At 48.7% G+C, this 16,859-nt stretch overlaps 1 protein-coding gene across 3 annotated transcripts in view; it reads right to left on the bottom strand.

Moving 5' to 3' along the window:
- Positions 1-16,859, bottom strand: part of SLC6A5 (solute carrier family 6 member 5) — a 66,186-nt gene that overhangs the window by 24,340 nt on the left and 24,987 nt on the right. For all 3 annotated transcript variants that reach the window (XM_045484780.1, XM_045484778.1, XM_045484779.1), the window contains 5 exons: positions 16,150-16,291; positions 13,509-13,641; positions 5,590-5,724; positions 3,757-3,860; positions 713-837 (listed from right to left, as the gene is read on the bottom strand). In XM_045484780.1, the coding sequence (XP_045340736.1) occupies positions 713-837; positions 3,757-3,860; positions 5,590-5,724; positions 13,509-13,641; positions 16,150-16,291 (639 nt within the window). The remainder of the gene's footprint in view (positions 1-712; positions 838-3,756; positions 3,861-5,589; positions 5,725-13,508; positions 13,642-16,149; positions 16,292-16,859) is intronic.

Below are 16,859 nucleotides of genomic sequence, written 5' to 3'. Positions count from 1 at the left end.
GAGATGAAAATGAAAGCTCTCTATAAACTCACGAGTACCATATAAATGTTAGCCATTAATATGGGGATCACTTGGATGGAGAGTAAACATTTTTTTCTACATCCTTCCCACCACCACCATCCAACCTTTCCACTCACTGGGGAAAAAAAAAAAAAAAAATTGCAGGTCTGCATTGCTAACTAAGCAGAAGGCCCTGAGAGCACACCTGACCTAACAAACAGAAAATGCTTTGTCAGGAAAAGCTGCTTTGAAGTCGGTGCTCCGGGTAGTAGGCATGAGCACTCGGTTGCCACAGACCCTCTGTGAGGGATGCCATCGTGCAGCGGGCTGTGTCCACATCAGCTCCAGGGTGCTGGAGAATCCTCTTTGGGCGCTGCCCAAAGAATCCTCCACCTGCCCCTGACAGGCATAACAGGCATAGATCTTACTTATTCAGGCTGGAGCTGCATTAAGAGAGGAAAGGGAAAACCAAAGAGAGGAGAGGAAGCAGGAACGGGGCTTCTCTACCAGCCCCTCTGGTTGGGAACTGGCCAGCTCTGACCCTGCATGAGCTTCCTACTCAAGCTTGTCCGAGTCTCTCCACAAGGCGGTGCTGGGCTGTCCCACCATCTCCTATTCCAGAAGGCCAGTTTCCCAGGGGAGCATAAGTCAGGAGCTCGTGAGGTGAGCCTGGAGCCTGTCCTGCACCAGCGGGGTGACAAACGCACCGTACCTTGGTCCGCCACGTTCTCAATGTTGACCTTGCGTTCGTTGGCCATGAAGCCAATAACCGAGAAGATGACAAACCCAGCAAAGATGCTCGTGGCACTGTTGGTGCAGGTTACAATGAGAGTGTCCCTGGGGAAGAGACAAGAGTTTGCCATTAGGTGTGCTCTGTGAGCAGGAAGGGACAAGGAGAAGGACACACAAATGTGTGCCCCTGAGTTTGAATGCACATGTGTATGTGTGTACGTGCCCATTTCTAAACACGTTTTCACTGTGGGCCGGAAAGGAACAACCAGTCTTGACCAAAGATTTCTCCTAACTGCCCTATTCCAGGGCCCCTGGGTCAAGACTCTAGTTCTACATGCTCTCGAACCAGGGCTGCCCTCATCAAAGTAGCAGAGGCAAGACTGTCCATCAGAACAGAAGTGGATGGGATGGAGCCTTTCAAGGACTCCAGGACAGGAATCATATATGAGAGAAGAGAAGGCGGTGGGACCATGAAATGCCACCAGGGTTTGAGGACACCTTGGGGTGGGGCACACAAAAGCCCAGGGGTTGAGGCAGGCTAGGAGACCAGCCCGCTGCCTTCACCCCGGCGCCCTCTACTGGCAATATGATTGCAGTTTCCCAGCCTGCCTGTCCAGCCAACCTGGCCAGACTCAAAAGAGAGGTCAAGCTAGATGGAACCTCAGAGAGAATTCAAATCCTGATTCTCCCACCTGTTGGTCACGTGACCTTGAGCAAATTATTTCCTTCCACAGTGATTTTAAATGGTGGCAATGACCCCACCTTTCTCATAGGTGGCTGTGAGGAGAGAATCATGTGATGTTCTGCACAGCGTAGAACCTGGCACAGAGCAAGTGTTCAGTAAACAACCCACCTCATCTGGCCCCTTAGTTTACTGATAAGGAAACTGAGGCACAGGGAAAGAAAAGGGCTAATTAATTGTGGGTCAGGATTTGAACCCAGACCTACTGCCTCGGCCCATGTTCTTTCTGCCACATCACAGAGCCTCCTTTCTACCAAAGCACAGAGCCATGCATCCCCTTGGACAGTGTTCAGACTGATTCTCGGGTCATAAGTTCACGAGCAGCCGTGACCAGAGAAGTTCACATACCTTAGCTGGCATTCCGGCCATTATGGGCTGAATTGTGTGCCCCCAAATTCATATATTGAAGTTCTAATACCCCAGCTGCTCAGAATGTGACTATATTTGGAGATAGGGTCTTCACGCAGGTAATTCGGTTAAAAGGAGGTCATTAAGGTGAGACCTGATCAAAATGACTGGTGCCCTAACAGGAAGAGATTAAGACACAGATGCACACCCAGAGAGAGGGCCTCGTGAAGACCCAGGGAGTAGAAGGCCATCTACAGGCCAAAGAGAGGCCTCAGAAGAAATCAACCCTGCCGACGCCTCAATCTTGAACTTCTAGTCTCCAGCACTGTGAGACAATTAATCTCTGTTGTTTAGGCCACGCACTCTGCAGTATTTGTTATGGAAGCCCTAGCAAGCTAGTACAACAACTGTCTCCAACCTGGCCTCCGCCCAGCTCAGGCCCATTTCCTTCTAGCCTCCTGCATACACACCTTCTGTTCCAGTCCCACAGACCTGCTCCCACCTCACATCTCCATCACATTCAGTCTCATTCCCACCTCTAGCTGTTCCTGCCACCTGAAATAAACTCCCACCTCCCCTGCACCTGCTGAAATTTGGCCCAGTAGAGATCTCACCTCCATGAAGCCATCCCAACCACCTCAGCTCACAGCTTAACTATAATCTTTTCCTCTTCATTCACAAAATATCTCATACATTATTAGAAAATAATAATAATGGCAGCTTCCATTGATTCAGTACCTACTATGTGTGAAATATTGTTCTACAAACTTTGCATACATCATCTCTTACCTCTCCATTTATATATAATATATAATATATAATATATAATATATAATATATATTAATATATATATATATAATCTGCATTTTATAGATGAGAGAAAAGAGGCTCAGAGACATGAGGTATTTTGCCCACGTCTCACGTGTTAGTAAATGAAGTCATAACTCAAATCCAATTCCATCTGACTCTAGCGCTGGCTGGCTTGCTTCCTTCCTCCCTTCCTCTCTTCCTTCCTTCCTTCCCTCCCTCCTTTCTTCCTGCCTTCCTTCCTTCCTCTCTCCCTTCCTCTCTTCCTTCTTTTCTATTTTAGATCAGCTCAACAATAGAATAGACTGTATTTTCTTATTGTTTGTTGTAGATGTATTTAACTTTCAGACGTCATCTCCTCCAGGAGCTGTCCAGGCTCTCCTGGGTGGAGGTCTTTGGGCTTCCCTAACATCACACCATCCAAATATTCTCAATGTCACTATGTATCAGAATCTCCTGAGGATCCTCTCTGGATATATAGATTCCTGGGCACACCCCACTTCCAAATATTCTGATTAATAGATCTAGAAAGGGACTCAAATCTTGCATTGTTTTTTCAGCTTTACTGAGGTATAACTTAAAAATACAATCTGTAATATATTTAAAGTATACAACCTGATGATTTGATGCATATATACATTGTGAAAAGATGCCCACCACATCTACTAACATTTCCGTGAATTAACATGCTCATCAACAGAGTTCTCTTTACCCTGTACCTTGCTGCCTTTCTTATTGGGGTCTCTGGCAATGTATTTGCCAAGGGACAGTGACCACACTGCATCAGGGACCAGCATACAACTGTATCCATAGACTAGATAGCTCACAAATGACTATCCTGGGACACAGCCAGCTGCACAGCAACCTCTGGGGAGGCTCAACCCCATCACATAAAGAGCCACTGAGCTCATGTGTCAGAGTCGGCCCTGCAGGTTGGGGTCCAGGCCACCAGAAGCCAGCAGCTAGGACTTGGCAGGTGGTTCCATCTATGCCAGAAGCAACCCTCTGGGTCTACCTCAGGTTAAGTGTGAGGCCTTAGGAGTCTGATGAGCCAGTCCATTGATTTGTTCCCAGACCTTATTCCCACTCAGCAGCCACCTCTGGGTTATCAAGTGCCTCCACGTACCTGTAGCAGTTGTTGTGGAATTTGTTGTAAGAAGAGAGAGTGATCAGGCCTCCCCATGCAGCAGACAAAGAGAAGAAAATCTGAGTGGCAGCATCCTTCCATACCTGGGAGGCAAAGGGGGAGAAGATCCAAGGTCACTGGAGGAGGGGAGGGGAGTCTCCCAAAGTCAGGGCCACATCATCTCCCCAGGGGGAAAGGCACACCAACACAAATGAGAAACATACATCATTTGTGCTGGAAGCCAAAAAGGGGCAGTAAATTCCCTGGGAGATTAAACCTCCATTCTAATCGAAGGAGAGGAAACCAGACTACACATACAGGTCATGCTTGTACGTCCTGCCACGTAGAACTGAACAGAAGGGGACAGCCCTCTCTCTAGCTGCATACGTGCTCGATAAATAACTGGAACAGCAAACGTAGCCATGGGTACAAAAGAAATACCTTCTTAAACTGATGTCCTTACAGATTACAGCTGGTATTAAAACTCTAGAGTTCTACAGCTCCTCGCCTTAGTAAAACCATCTGGGCCTCAGCACAGTGGATTGCATGGTGCCACATCCTCCTCGAACTTGGCTGACAACGCCTCTTGGTTCTCTTGGTGATCTCTCTTAATTGTCCCCATAAAACTCCAGATGGCCACTCAGGAGTCAGAGCTAGAGGTTTATGTGATTTGTACAATAGACCTCCCATCATTTTTATAAATTAAACCCAGTGTTTAAATTGTGCTTATAATGTGCAAAGAGAAAGTTCAAGCCTGTGCTGGCAAGTGTGCGCCTACCCCACCACCCACTGTCCCACGCTCCTGAGTAACAAAGCTGTGGTCTCATGTAAAGACAGCCATTCATCGAGTGAAAGGACCCCCTCCCTGCATCAAGGGGAAGTGCAGCTACGAGAAGATTATCCTATGATTTAGTTTCTGACCAATGATGTGAAAAACAAGTATCATGTGGAACTTCTGGGGTTTCTCCTTTATTTTAAGAGAGGGAGGGTACCTATTTCCACCTCTTTCCGCACTCTCTTTGCGCTACCTGGAATGCTGGATATGATGGCAGGGGTTCTAGCAACTACACAGAAGTGAGTCACGTGAGGACAGAGAGAGAGGAGCCTGGGACTCTACGAAGCCAGCCAACCAGTGCTTAACTATGTACATTGGGCCACTTCCATGCATCAAAGGGAAAGAAAATTGTCTTGTTCACACTGTCATTACCTGGGGTTTTCTGTTACATGCAGCCAAACCCAATCCAAGCTATAGGTTCTTAATATACTGTGTATAAGCCGATTTTTCTTCAAGGTGAGGAAATTCACTTACCAGCCAATCACCCCCTCATTTGGAGGTTTTCGGGTTGGGAATGTGAGAATAGGATATGCCTGTACAGAATATGCAAAGAGGAAGTCCAAATGTGTGCTGGCTCCGTGTGGGTGTGCCAGAAGTCTGCAAATGTGCCTGAGCCCTTTAAGTTATAATTGCTGTGGTTTGCCTAAGTGCTGTTATTTTCCACCCAGCAAAACTCCATTCCCAACACACTATAATTAGTACCCAATGAGTCGTGTGAGGTGGCCCAGTGCTATTACGGGCATTGCATTCTTCATTTTCGCCTGCACCTCAACCCCGGATACAGGACAGCTACGTAGGACAACCACTCCAGGGATCAGAAAAAAACCCCAGCTGCCCACTTCTCATTAAAGACTTCCCGAGTGTGTAATGGTCCTAGGTTATCAGGACCTTGTAAACGCGGACAGCGAGATACCCTGGGGGAGGAAGTCTGACCCCTTTTGTCAAACTGTCCCAGAGTGAGACTCATCCCTGGGGTGTGAATGAAAGCATAAGCCCACCGTGGCATCCGTGAGTTTCTCCCACTTAGGTGTGATGAAGTACCAAATCCCAGCGCCAGCTCCAGGCAGGGTGACTCCTCGGATGAGGAGGATCACAAGCACGACATACGGGAACGTGGCCGTGAAGTACACCACCTGGAAGAACCACGCGACAGAGTGACCAGAATGAGCATGCCTGCAAGACGTGTCCATGCCAAAGAAGCATCAACAGAAGTGGAGGGTGATCTGTCATCTGGACACAAGCACCTGACGGTGAGGGCGTCACGGTAGTTGTCCCCAAACTCTGCCAGGGCTGGGGACCCGGGGAAGGCACCGGGACCCAAGATCAGAGAGGACCAGAAATAAAGTCTGTGGGGGGACAGTGAAGGCTGTGGGTGAGTCGGCTGCAGTGCGGAAAGTTGGGGCGACCTTACCCCGCCCAGCTGCTGAAGGGACACCTCTCTGAGGAACTACCGAGGGAGGAAGGCTAGGAGCCTCCCTCCTCCCTAATTCCAACCCCACCCTCTACTTGAGGACCCTAACTAAATCCACCATTAGAGATGAATCTTTTAGCTTCAGCTTTCCATCCTTGTTTATACAGACACCCTAGGTGAGGCAGCCTGGCCAGGTGAAAAGAGCATGATCTTAGAAACATTTAGGTTCAAATGAAATCACACGTCTGGCACTGAGTAGCCTTCAACAAGCTCATAAGCTCTCTGAATCTGTTTTTGCAACTATAAAGTGGACACAATAACACCTTTCTTTAAAAAAAATTACTTTGTGGATTAACTAGCATAGCCACTAGCATAGCCTGATTGAGAATGGATGGCCATTCAGTGCAGTGAAGCTCAACTAGTATTTATTGATGGCCTACTATGAACCAGGCACTGTGCCAGATGTTAGATGCATAAAGATGAAGGGACTGAGGGCCTGCAAGACCCAGAGACAATGTCTGCACAGTGGGCCACACCATTTCACCTGGGACACTATGAATTCCGGGGGAAGCATTGTACTCAACCTGGGAGTTTACTAAAAGATTCACAGAGAGGACACCTGAGCCAGATCTGGAGGCCAAATACAACTTAAGGAGGTGAGATGAGGTGGAAGGTGGAGGGGGAAAGTGGGAAGGCAGTCGTGTGAGGGCAAAGGTCCAGTGACTCACTATTAGGACGACACAGAGTGGGGGCTAAGAGTCACAGGGGCACTGGGAGGAGACCACACCATGGGAGGCCTTGAATGTCAGTCGAAGGACACTCCCGCATTCTGGATGAGAAGGAGGGACAGAGTGAAGAAACATTTAGAAGTAACATCAGCAGAACATGGGGACTGTGGTTTTGGATGGGGCTTATCTGTCAATCAAACATCTGGGTAAAGGAAGAGCTTGGGATCAGGATCCCATCCTACGAACCTGAGTTCAAATCCCAGCCCCATCACTTATGAGCTGAGCCAGCTGGAAAATGACTTAACCCCTTTGAGTCTCAGTGCCCACACTTGTGAAGCGGTGATAATGTCAGCATATTCCTCATGGGACTCTTGGAGGAGTACAATGGGATGATTCACACAAAGTTGTAGTGGAAACAGAAGCACCACTTCTGTCTTACTCGGGAATTATGCCAATCCTAAATTTAATAACACTGACAACCCTCTGCTCACAAGCCAGTTGAGTCCCCAGAATGCATCAAAAGATCTTACAAGGATGAGACTCCCCCCAAACCCTCTCTGATCCTTGACGTGGGTGCATACAGCCAGCTAGGCAAGCACTGTTGGTCCAGAGCCTCCCCATTCCCACATTCCCACCTGTAGCCCTCCCCCCAGGGTACCTGGGACCCCTGTGCCTTGGGAGAGAAACAAAGACACCACCACACACTGGCTGCACAGACTCCAGGACCTGGCAGGGGGCTCCAGAATGGCAGGACCAGCAGGCACTGGGTTTTCAGGGGATGAGGACTGATTAAGGGACTTGCAGAGGTGGGTTGAGGGAAGGTTAGGATTTTTTTTTTTTAACATTTATTTATTTTCAAGAGACAGAGACAGAGTGTGAGTGGGGGAGGGGCAGAGAGAGAGGGAGACACAGAATCCGAAGCAGGTTCCAGGCTCTGAGCTGTCGGCACAGAGCCCAACGTGGGGCTCGGACCCACTAACCGTGAGATCGTGACCTGAGCTGAAGTTGGACACTTAACCGACTGAGCCACCCATGCGCCCCAAGGGAAGGTTAGGATTGAGATTAAGGTATAACTCTTGGGGTTGGGGCACCTGAGTGGCTCAGTCTCTTAAGCAGCCGACTTCCGCTTAGGTCATGATCTCACGGTTTGTGAGTTCTTACACTGACATTGCAGAGGCTCCCTGGGATTCTCTTTCTCCCTCTCTCTCTGTCCCTCCTCTGCTCATGCTTTCTCTCTCTCTCTCAAGATAAATAAACTTAAATACACACACACACACACACACACACACACACACACACACCCCGATCTCTCTCAGGGTCATTTCATTAAGCATTTGGGTAGATCAGTAAATCCAGCAAAGACCCCTGGCCTCAAATAGCTTACATTCTAGCCAGGATCTCCCTAGCCAATAGTGGTCATAATTATATTGTCTGTGGCAGGTTACAAGGTAGTGAGTGTACTGGAGAAAAGAGGAAGTAGAGCAGGGTAGAAGGAGGGTGGGGTGTGCTGGGGAGGACGGTTGGGAAGAAGGCCATTTTGAAATGGGCAGGGAAGGCCTCATTGAGAGGTTGGCCAGGACTTGAAGGAAGTGAGAGTGACCCAACTGGACATGTGGGAGGGCATTCTAGACAGAGGGAACGGCTGCAGTAAGGAGTGTTCCTGACTTCTAGTAACAGCAAGGAGGCCAGTGTGGCTGGCAGGAGCACAAGTAGGAGAGGAAGTCAGAGAGGTGGGGGTAGGGAGTGGGGACAGATCATGTAGAGCTTCGTGGGGCCTTTACTGTGGGAAATGGGGAGCTACTGCAGAGATTTGGATGGAGGGGTAACAGATCTAACATTTCCAGCAGCATCCAGTTGCTACACTTCGAGTATACAGCAGGGCACAAGAGTAGATGCCTGGCCAGGAGCTAGGAGGCTGGGCTGTACTCCTTGTCCCGGGGACCGTAATGACTCCACCCAGGGTGTTTCAGTGCCGCTGGGAGAAATGCTCAGACACCAGATTTTATTTTGCTGGAAGAGCTACAGAATTTCCTCTGATTCAGTGTGGAACGAGAAGAGAGAGAGGAGTCAGGGATGAGCCCAATGTTTCTGGCCTCAGGAGCTGAAAGGGTAGAGCTGCCACTGTCCAAAAGCTGTAGGTTAAGGAAACAGCAGAAGCGACTGCTTCCTCTAAACCCAACCTACCATCAAGGTCAACTCTTTCCTTCTGGCTACACACCAGGGACGGGTGTCCTTTTTCTGCACTGCTGCCTCCACTGACCAGGGGGCCTCTGCGGCCTCCCCGCTGCCCTTGCCTGGACAACATGATTACTAGGGGGCTATGGGGGAGGGCAGCCCACCTCCTCCCAAACCCAACAAACGCACCTCTCTCTTTCCCCTGAAGCAAAATCCTTCCACACACAGACCATTGTGAAACCCAAAGGTATCTGACATCTCAGGAGAAAATCGCCTGCCTCAGGAGGGCTGGACTGTCCTCCAGGCTATGGGATGGGGCTGGGTGCAGGGATGATCCTGACCAGTCTGAACTCCCCATGCCACCAAGACAGTGGGGCAGTCCACAACTAAGGAATATCCATTTCACCTCCTGACCATGGGGGCTAGTGGGAAGTGAGGATGGAAGGAGGCAGGGGAGAAGAGGTGATTTGGACAGCAGGGGCCGGCAGAAGAAAACCGCCAGACTGGCAGCAGTCTACCCAGCTGAGACACCTGCTCTCATCTGACTACGGGAGACTGCGCAGACGTGACTGTTTCTGGAGTTCCCTCTACAAATCAGCTGTTAGTAGTCCCATTTTGCAGAAGATGAAACTGAGACTCAGATTAAGTACTTCACAAGGGGTTAAATATCTCACTTAAGGTCTCCCAGCTGGAGCCAAGATCCACAGCTAAAGCTTTCTAATTCCAAAGCCTTTGTTCTTCTCTCGAAGGCCACAAGATCACAAGTGGGTGGGGCAGAGCCGGGACTAAGCTGAGGCAAGAGAAAGCACTAAGGGTGTAATATTTAAGGAGGCACTCACTCTCAGGGGCCAATCCCACACACGCAGGAGCCTGAGAGTGAGCGCCACCTCAAATTTTGCCACCCTAGGCACTTGCGGGCCTCACCCAGCTCCAGGCCCTGGTGTGTGGGAGGATGACGTCACTGCGGAGACGGTGATCAGGGTGAACTGAAAGGGCCCACAGTTTGGTTTATACATCCTGGGGATTTCGACCCACGTGTGAGTCAGGTGTACATGGAGGCTTTATGCACAGCTTGTGTTGGGGGAAGGGGGCTCAGAACACACTTGTTTTCAGGATGTATTGTCAGAGGAATTAAGCTCCAACGGTAACGAGTTATATTTGGCAGGAGTGGCAATGACTAGTTGATCTGAGCCTGCCGCCCAGACACCTGGCAGCATCCGCCTCGCAGCAGGAGCCCCAACCAGGTGGTCAGGTAAGGTCCCACCAGCTAGCTAATTAGGCTACTTTGTGTTGTTGCCATAACTCTCACGCAGAGCGGCCCAAGGTCAGATGGGATGCATTTGACCTTCTGGCTGCCTGCTGTCACCCCTGCCCCTGGAATTCTAGCTCCTCAATGGGAGACCCATTCCTAGGAGATCTCCTAGGAAGCAGCAGACCATTCTTGTCTCTGACGGCCCTGAACAAGAGGAACTGAGCTCCTCTTGCTGCGGGAGAAGGTGGACATCTCTGTTGCTTAGAAATGACAGTCTTCGTGGAATTTCAATCACAAAGGAGCCTGTCCTAATGAGGAGCGTCAGCATTCACCTTGGCTTCCAAATGATGCTCCATGACCAATGTCTGCACACCCCAGGGCAGGGTAATAAATTGTGATTCATTATTTCTGGTGGCATTTCTCATTTTAAAAAAATGATCAGTGATCCTTACTTGGCACCTGTTCTCCATGAAGCAGAATGATAAGTTAGCAGATCTAAAAGAAAAGCTTACCTGCTCAGGGCTCCTCAAAAATTCCCATTCCAGAAAACCTGTAAAATCTAGCACCAAGGACTAAATTCTAGCTATAACACTGTCCTAAAAAATCATGGACTAACAAAGCTAACAGGGTCTTGGAGAATATTCAATCTGACCCTTGAGTTTGTAGATGTGGAAACTGAGGCCTGGATGCCTCTGTGACTTGCCCTCCTGGCAATGACAGCTGATGGTGGCAGAGATGGGGTGGGAGTACAAGGGTCCTGGCTCCCAGCAGGGGGACTTTTATCCCCTCTGTGCAAACGGATGGCTCCACAATTCTGCATTCCCATATCTTCCTAACATTGCCCCTCCTGGGGAAATGATGTTGTGTAGTGGAAAGAGTCCAGGCTTTAAAGGGAAACGGAGGTAGGTTCAAATCCCACCACTGCCACTTAAAAGCTGTGTGACCTCAGGCAATTTCCTCTACCTTGATGTGCCTCACCTTCTCTATACATAAAATGGGAATACATGTCCTTATTTATTCAATCTGCTGTTGTGCAGATCGAATGAACTAATGCGTGTGTAGCAGTTAGCATAGTGCCTGGCACACAGTGTTCCACAAAGCTCCCCTTCTCTTCCCATTTCCCCACCACAGCTACCAGGATGTCAGAGTGCTGCAGTGGCCCCTCAAGACATCAGTCATTCATAATAACAAAGATGAGAAAAGCTAATGCTAGTGAAGAGCTGACCAGATACCAGGTATTATACATATATGATCTCATTTAATCCTTGTAACAGTCCTATGCGGTAAGTACTGTTTTTCCCAATTTACAGATGCAGAAACTGAGGTTCCATGGGCCAAACAGTTGGTCCAGAATTACACAATGAGAAAGCTACAGGGGCAGGATTTGAACTCAGACTGATCTGACTCTACAGCCAGCAGGCCATCCTTCCCCAGGTCACCAACAGGGCCACTGTTCTCCCTCCTCACCCATCACCTCTTCTCCTGCAGTCACCCCTTCTAGCTTATCCTGCTAGAGACTGTCTGCTAGAGACCTGTCTGGCCACTTCAACCAAGCTGAGGTTGTCCTGTCTCGAGTTGTAAGTGACAATCCTGCCAGTGAGATTTTGTTTGAAAAATACTTGGCCTCTCTTGCTAAGCAGTCACTTGGCTTGGTTCCAAGCCACAGAAGGCAAGGAGTTCGGGAACCTCAGGACACGCTGGCCATTGTGAGGGTCATGTCAACATTTCCCCCATCTTCCTGCTGCCCTAGAAGAACAATCTAGTCTAACCCAGCAGGCTCCTTGGGAGTCATCTGATCCTAACTCTCATTTTACAGAAGGGAACACTGAGGTCAGAGGGGAAAACTAAGGTCAGCTCACCTAGCAAGTGTTCAGACAGATGTCTTAGACATCACCCAGCCTGACTGCCTTTACTCTAAAAATGGGGAAACTGAGGACTTCTGCAATAGTTAGGTTTCTGCTTTTCATTTTAGCAGAAAAACAAATAAAAGCTAAGAGCAAATCAGAACCTCAGCCAGAGCCCAAGCAGAGATGTTCCTATACAGCAAACACCATGAGAAGTTCCAAAGGACTAGAACCCAGGTCTCCTCACCCCCAGTCTGCTTCTCCCCCAACCTTATGTGATTTTAGGTGTACCAATTACCTTCTGTAATCCTGACAATCCTGTGGGGGGTCTACAGTTCAAGTTCCTGTGGTCCCAGATTACAGGGAGGGCAGCAGAAAGAGTTGTTATCAAAAGGTACCTATGAGCACGACCATGCACCCAGGAAGAAGACAGACTCCCCTCTGTACTGATGGGTGCCAAGTTTGGGTGCCTGGTGGGGGGTGTGAGGCCTGCCTGGGAGGTGGGAGGTGACAAAGACTCATGTGCCCTTGAGGCCTGATCCTTCCAAAGTGGGTTGTTTGGATATCACCACCGTAAGCCCTGGCTGGGACACCCAGACCAAATCAACTCCACAACCTATGGTCTGAGCCCACCACCACATTCTCATTCCTTGGGCCTTAAAGACACATCGGGTTTCATCCCAAGCCACACAAATGGACTCTGAGGATGACTAAGTATCATTGGTTATCATTGAGTGACTGGTTAACTGTTTAATGGGGTTCTTCCCAAAGCGGCAGGAAAATGAGGGAAAATAACATGACCCTTACAAGAACGTCCAGTGTGTCCTGAGGTTTCCTGGACTCCTTGCCTTCTGTGCCTTGGAACTGAGCTCGGGGTGGGAATTCCAATGTCTCCAAAGGGCTGGCCAAGCCACTAATCAGCAAGAGCGGCCAAGGATTCGCTCAACCAAAATCTCACCGTCAGGACTGTCCCCATTTAGTGCTCTGGGCACGCGGAGTGGAAGAGTGTTGGGCTGAGGGTCGCAAAAAGGCGTGAAAAGTCCAAAATATGCTGGTGGGAGTGAGGAGAGGGAATCCACTTCACAATTTTGATCTTTTTCCAGCTTCTCAGCAGAAGCAATAACTGACCAGGCAGCCAGGCCAAGAAGCAAAAAGCCAGCAGCACTAATTCTGGAGTTTAGGGAGAGTGACTCAATCATGCGAGGTAGATCCCATCTGGTGAACAAAGTGGCAGCCCCCGACAGGAGAGGAAGGAAACTAATCAGCAACCACACCATCACTCAGGAGCTCTGTGTGTATTTGTCTCATTTGATCCTTAAAACAGCCCTGAAAGAAACATGCTATTTATGCCATTTTAAAGGCAAGGGTGAAGTCACTTGCCCAAGGTCCCAGAGCCACTCAGGGCCAAAGTCAGAATTTATCCCCACGTCTCCTGGCTCTTTTGCGGCTCCATAACACAACCACCCCTGGGAGTCCCAGACTTTTTAAGATAAATACAAGTTCTCACTTTTCCTGAAGTCTTGATTCCTTTTGCCAGGGACGCATACACAATCACCCAAGCCAGGAAGAGGCAGAAGGCTAGTGGCCACCTGATCTCCCCAGGATATTCAATTCCAGCAGAAATCTTCAGCACAAAGTACCTAAGAGGTGGAAAGAGAGATCAGGGAGGGGAAGGAGGAGGGAGGGAGGTGAGAGTCTGCAGGCTTTTATCTCCCAGCAGAGCCAGGAGCCTTGAATAAACCCCAACCACTCTCACCGTCCTGGTTAGAGACCTGATGAGATCAGGGTGAGGGATGTGGCGATCTGGGTTCAAGCCCATACATTAGCACAGAGGCCAGTTGGATTTACTGGGTTTCTAATTATGTTGTGGGAAGCCCATTATGGCCCTGGCAGCCTCTGAGCAAGGCTAAGTCAGCTCTACTGCCATCAGGAGCTGCCCCAGTACAAGTGCAAGTCCAAGGGCATTGGGGGTTCTGGCACAAGCAGTCCCCTCCCCCCTCCTGGTGACACGAGGTAGCTGTAGGGACACTGAGTCATGACTCAGACAATCCCTTCAGCTCTGCAATGATCAAGTCCTGCACCCTGGATGAAGCTGCTGCGCTTGTAGCTTTCTGTGACCTGAACAAAGGGCCAGCCAGAATCCAGACTCGACGGGACTGCAGAAATGTCGACCCAGAGTGTCCTGACCTGCACAGGGACGTGAAGGTGGTGGCTCCACTCCTGGCCTAGCTGGCAGCGGTGCCCTCTGGCAGCTAGCGGGTATGCACTTGGGAGACTATTTGGCAGCGCATAGCCTGCTTTTGGGAACAGAGATGGCCATACTCCATGGTGGCACAGCCCCAGCCTCTTTCGGTCTCAACCCCTGGGGCAACCTGGGCTCAAGAGCTTGGTAAAAGTGGCCAAGTGTGGAACTGGCCTAGGCCCCCCCAAACTTAGGGACCATGTCTCCCAAGCAATAAAAAGTCCTCCCCCATGTCCCCACTCCCCAGATGGGTAAACCATCGAGGCAACCGTTCCACAGCATGTTGGCCATGTCAAGTAGCCCATGCTTTAACGAGGGACCTCCCAAATGGCTCCTGATAACAAATCCTCTTGGAAATAAAGACTAGTCCCAGAGAATAAGTAAAGACCACCAAAAGCATATTCACAAATCATTGTACCATATACCTAACCACATGGATTATGTGATCAGATTTCACCTAACCACCAAGTCAAGACTCAGTTTCCCAGTGATCGGGGTGACCCACTCTCTCTGCTCCTACATTATCTTCAAAAGGGATTAGGTTATCATTCAGTCTAACTCTCACTTCTGTTCTGCAGGAAACAACCATGACCCCTCTGAGTGCACACAGGAGAGAGAACCTGGAATCGGAATTAATGGCTATTGGGAGAGGTAGCGGAGACCACTTCTTACTATCTAAGTAAAGGCCACAAACGAGGGGCCCACTGATATGGGGATTTCATTTGGCCCCAGTGTTTTATGCGAATGAATTTGCTAACCTCTAAAATGGGAGAGACATGTAAGAAATTCAGATTTTATTTCCAACTTGTCTTACAGAATGCAAGCTCTAGCAGCACCGGCCTGCCTTTCCAAATGACACTGTCACCTGGAGCGGAGCGGCCTCCCTCTCACATGGCAGACGGGCTCTCCAGTTTGCCACCGTCCCCACCATTCTCCATCATCTAGTTTGTATTTTAAAACCTCCCTGCCAAGCCCCCTGGCACATCCGAGTTTACAACCCCGACATAAAGCTTTAACTGGAGAACATTCCTTGCTTACCCTCCACTGAACCCTGTCTACATTTATCTCCCTTAATAAATGATTCCATAAATTTTATTAAATCCTCCTATGGTGGCTAAGGATTTCCTACTATTCCTTAACTTCAATCCTCAAAGACTGAAAAAAAAAAAAAGAATGTAAAAAGTACAAAAGTAAGGCAAAACTGTTTTTAAAAAGAGAGAGAGTGTGTTCTTCTTTAAACTAAATTATGACTTGTTCTCTTTTTGCCTCCCTTCCCAAGTTTAGATGGAAGGAAAAAAAAACAAATAAACAAGGGAGGCAAACAATAAGAGAGTCTTAAATACAGAAAACAAACTGAGGGTTGATGGGGTGCAGGGGAGAGGGGAAAATGGGTGGTGGGCATTGAGGAGGGCACTTGTTGGGATGAGCACTGGGTGTTGTATGTAAGCGATGAATCACAGGAATCTACCCCCAAAACCACGAGCACGCTGTATACACTGTATGTTAGCCAATTTGGCAATAGATTATATTTAAAAATAAATAAAAATAATAGATAATAAAATAATAAAGTAAAATAAACAAAACCTAGTTCAGTGAAGGTCTGCTTCAGTCACGTTGGCTGAAGGTTTTGCAGTGTTCTGTCACCAACACCAGGAGTGACAGCAATACCAGTTCTGTTCCCAAGAGCATGCAATCACGTCCCCTCTCCAAAGCCAAGAAACACAACAATTTGCTCTCAGAAGTCCAACCAGGGAAGAAGACTTCCTCCCAGATCACTCGAGTAGGTACGGAGGGCGCAGACGGAGGCAGCTCATCCCTTGGACCACCCACACCTTGGACCACACCTTGAAAATTCATTAATTCACTGGGTTTCCCTTGGAAAGTTTATTTTAAAAAAAAATCTTACTTGAAGTATTCTTCACTTCCACTGACAAACGTCTTATTGGCCTGGCTGGTGAAGTTAACCATTGTCAAGTTGGGATAGGCAGTCATGCAGAAAGTGGAGTTCTTGATCTGTATTTTGGGATGGTCACTGATGACACAGGAATCTGTTTAGAAGAAGATGGGACGGAAACACAGTGAAATCTGTACAGAAATTACACACATCTCTCTCCTCTCTCTAGCAACTGAAGAATAAGAGCCAAAAGTATTTGCCAAATGCTAGAGACTAACCTGGAAAGTGTTACCTGAACAAAGGTGCATCTGTCAGGTGCAGATGAACCCCAGGATTATGTTTTAGTCATCCCAGAGCCCCCAGGACCCACAGCAGTGCCCTGTGCTAACAAAGCTTGTCATTTACGGAGAACTCCCTACGTGGCAGGAGCCATGCTACACATTTTGCATGGTTGTCTCATTAATGTTCACAACAGCCTAAGGGTAAGTGCTATTACCTCCATTTTTTCCTAATGTTTATTTTTATTTTCGAGACACACACAAACACACACTCACTCTCTCTCTCTCTCTCTCTCTCTCTCTCACACACACACACACACACACACACACACACACACACACAGCGTGAGTTGGGGAAGGCAGAGAGAGCAGGAGACATAGAATCTGAAGCAAGCTCCAGGCTCTGAGCTGTCAGCACAGAGCCTGATGCCGGGCTCAAACTCA

This window comes from Leopardus geoffroyi, chromosome D1 (genome assembly GCF_018350155.1).
Source record: "Leopardus geoffroyi isolate Oge1 chromosome D1, O.geoffroyi_Oge1_pat1.0, whole genome shotgun sequence".
Classification (NCBI taxonomy): domain Eukaryota; kingdom Metazoa; phylum Chordata; class Mammalia; order Carnivora; family Felidae; genus Leopardus; species Leopardus geoffroyi.
The sequence above is the reverse complement of the archived record's forward strand: the minus strand, read 5'-3'. Positions and strand labels throughout refer to the sequence as shown.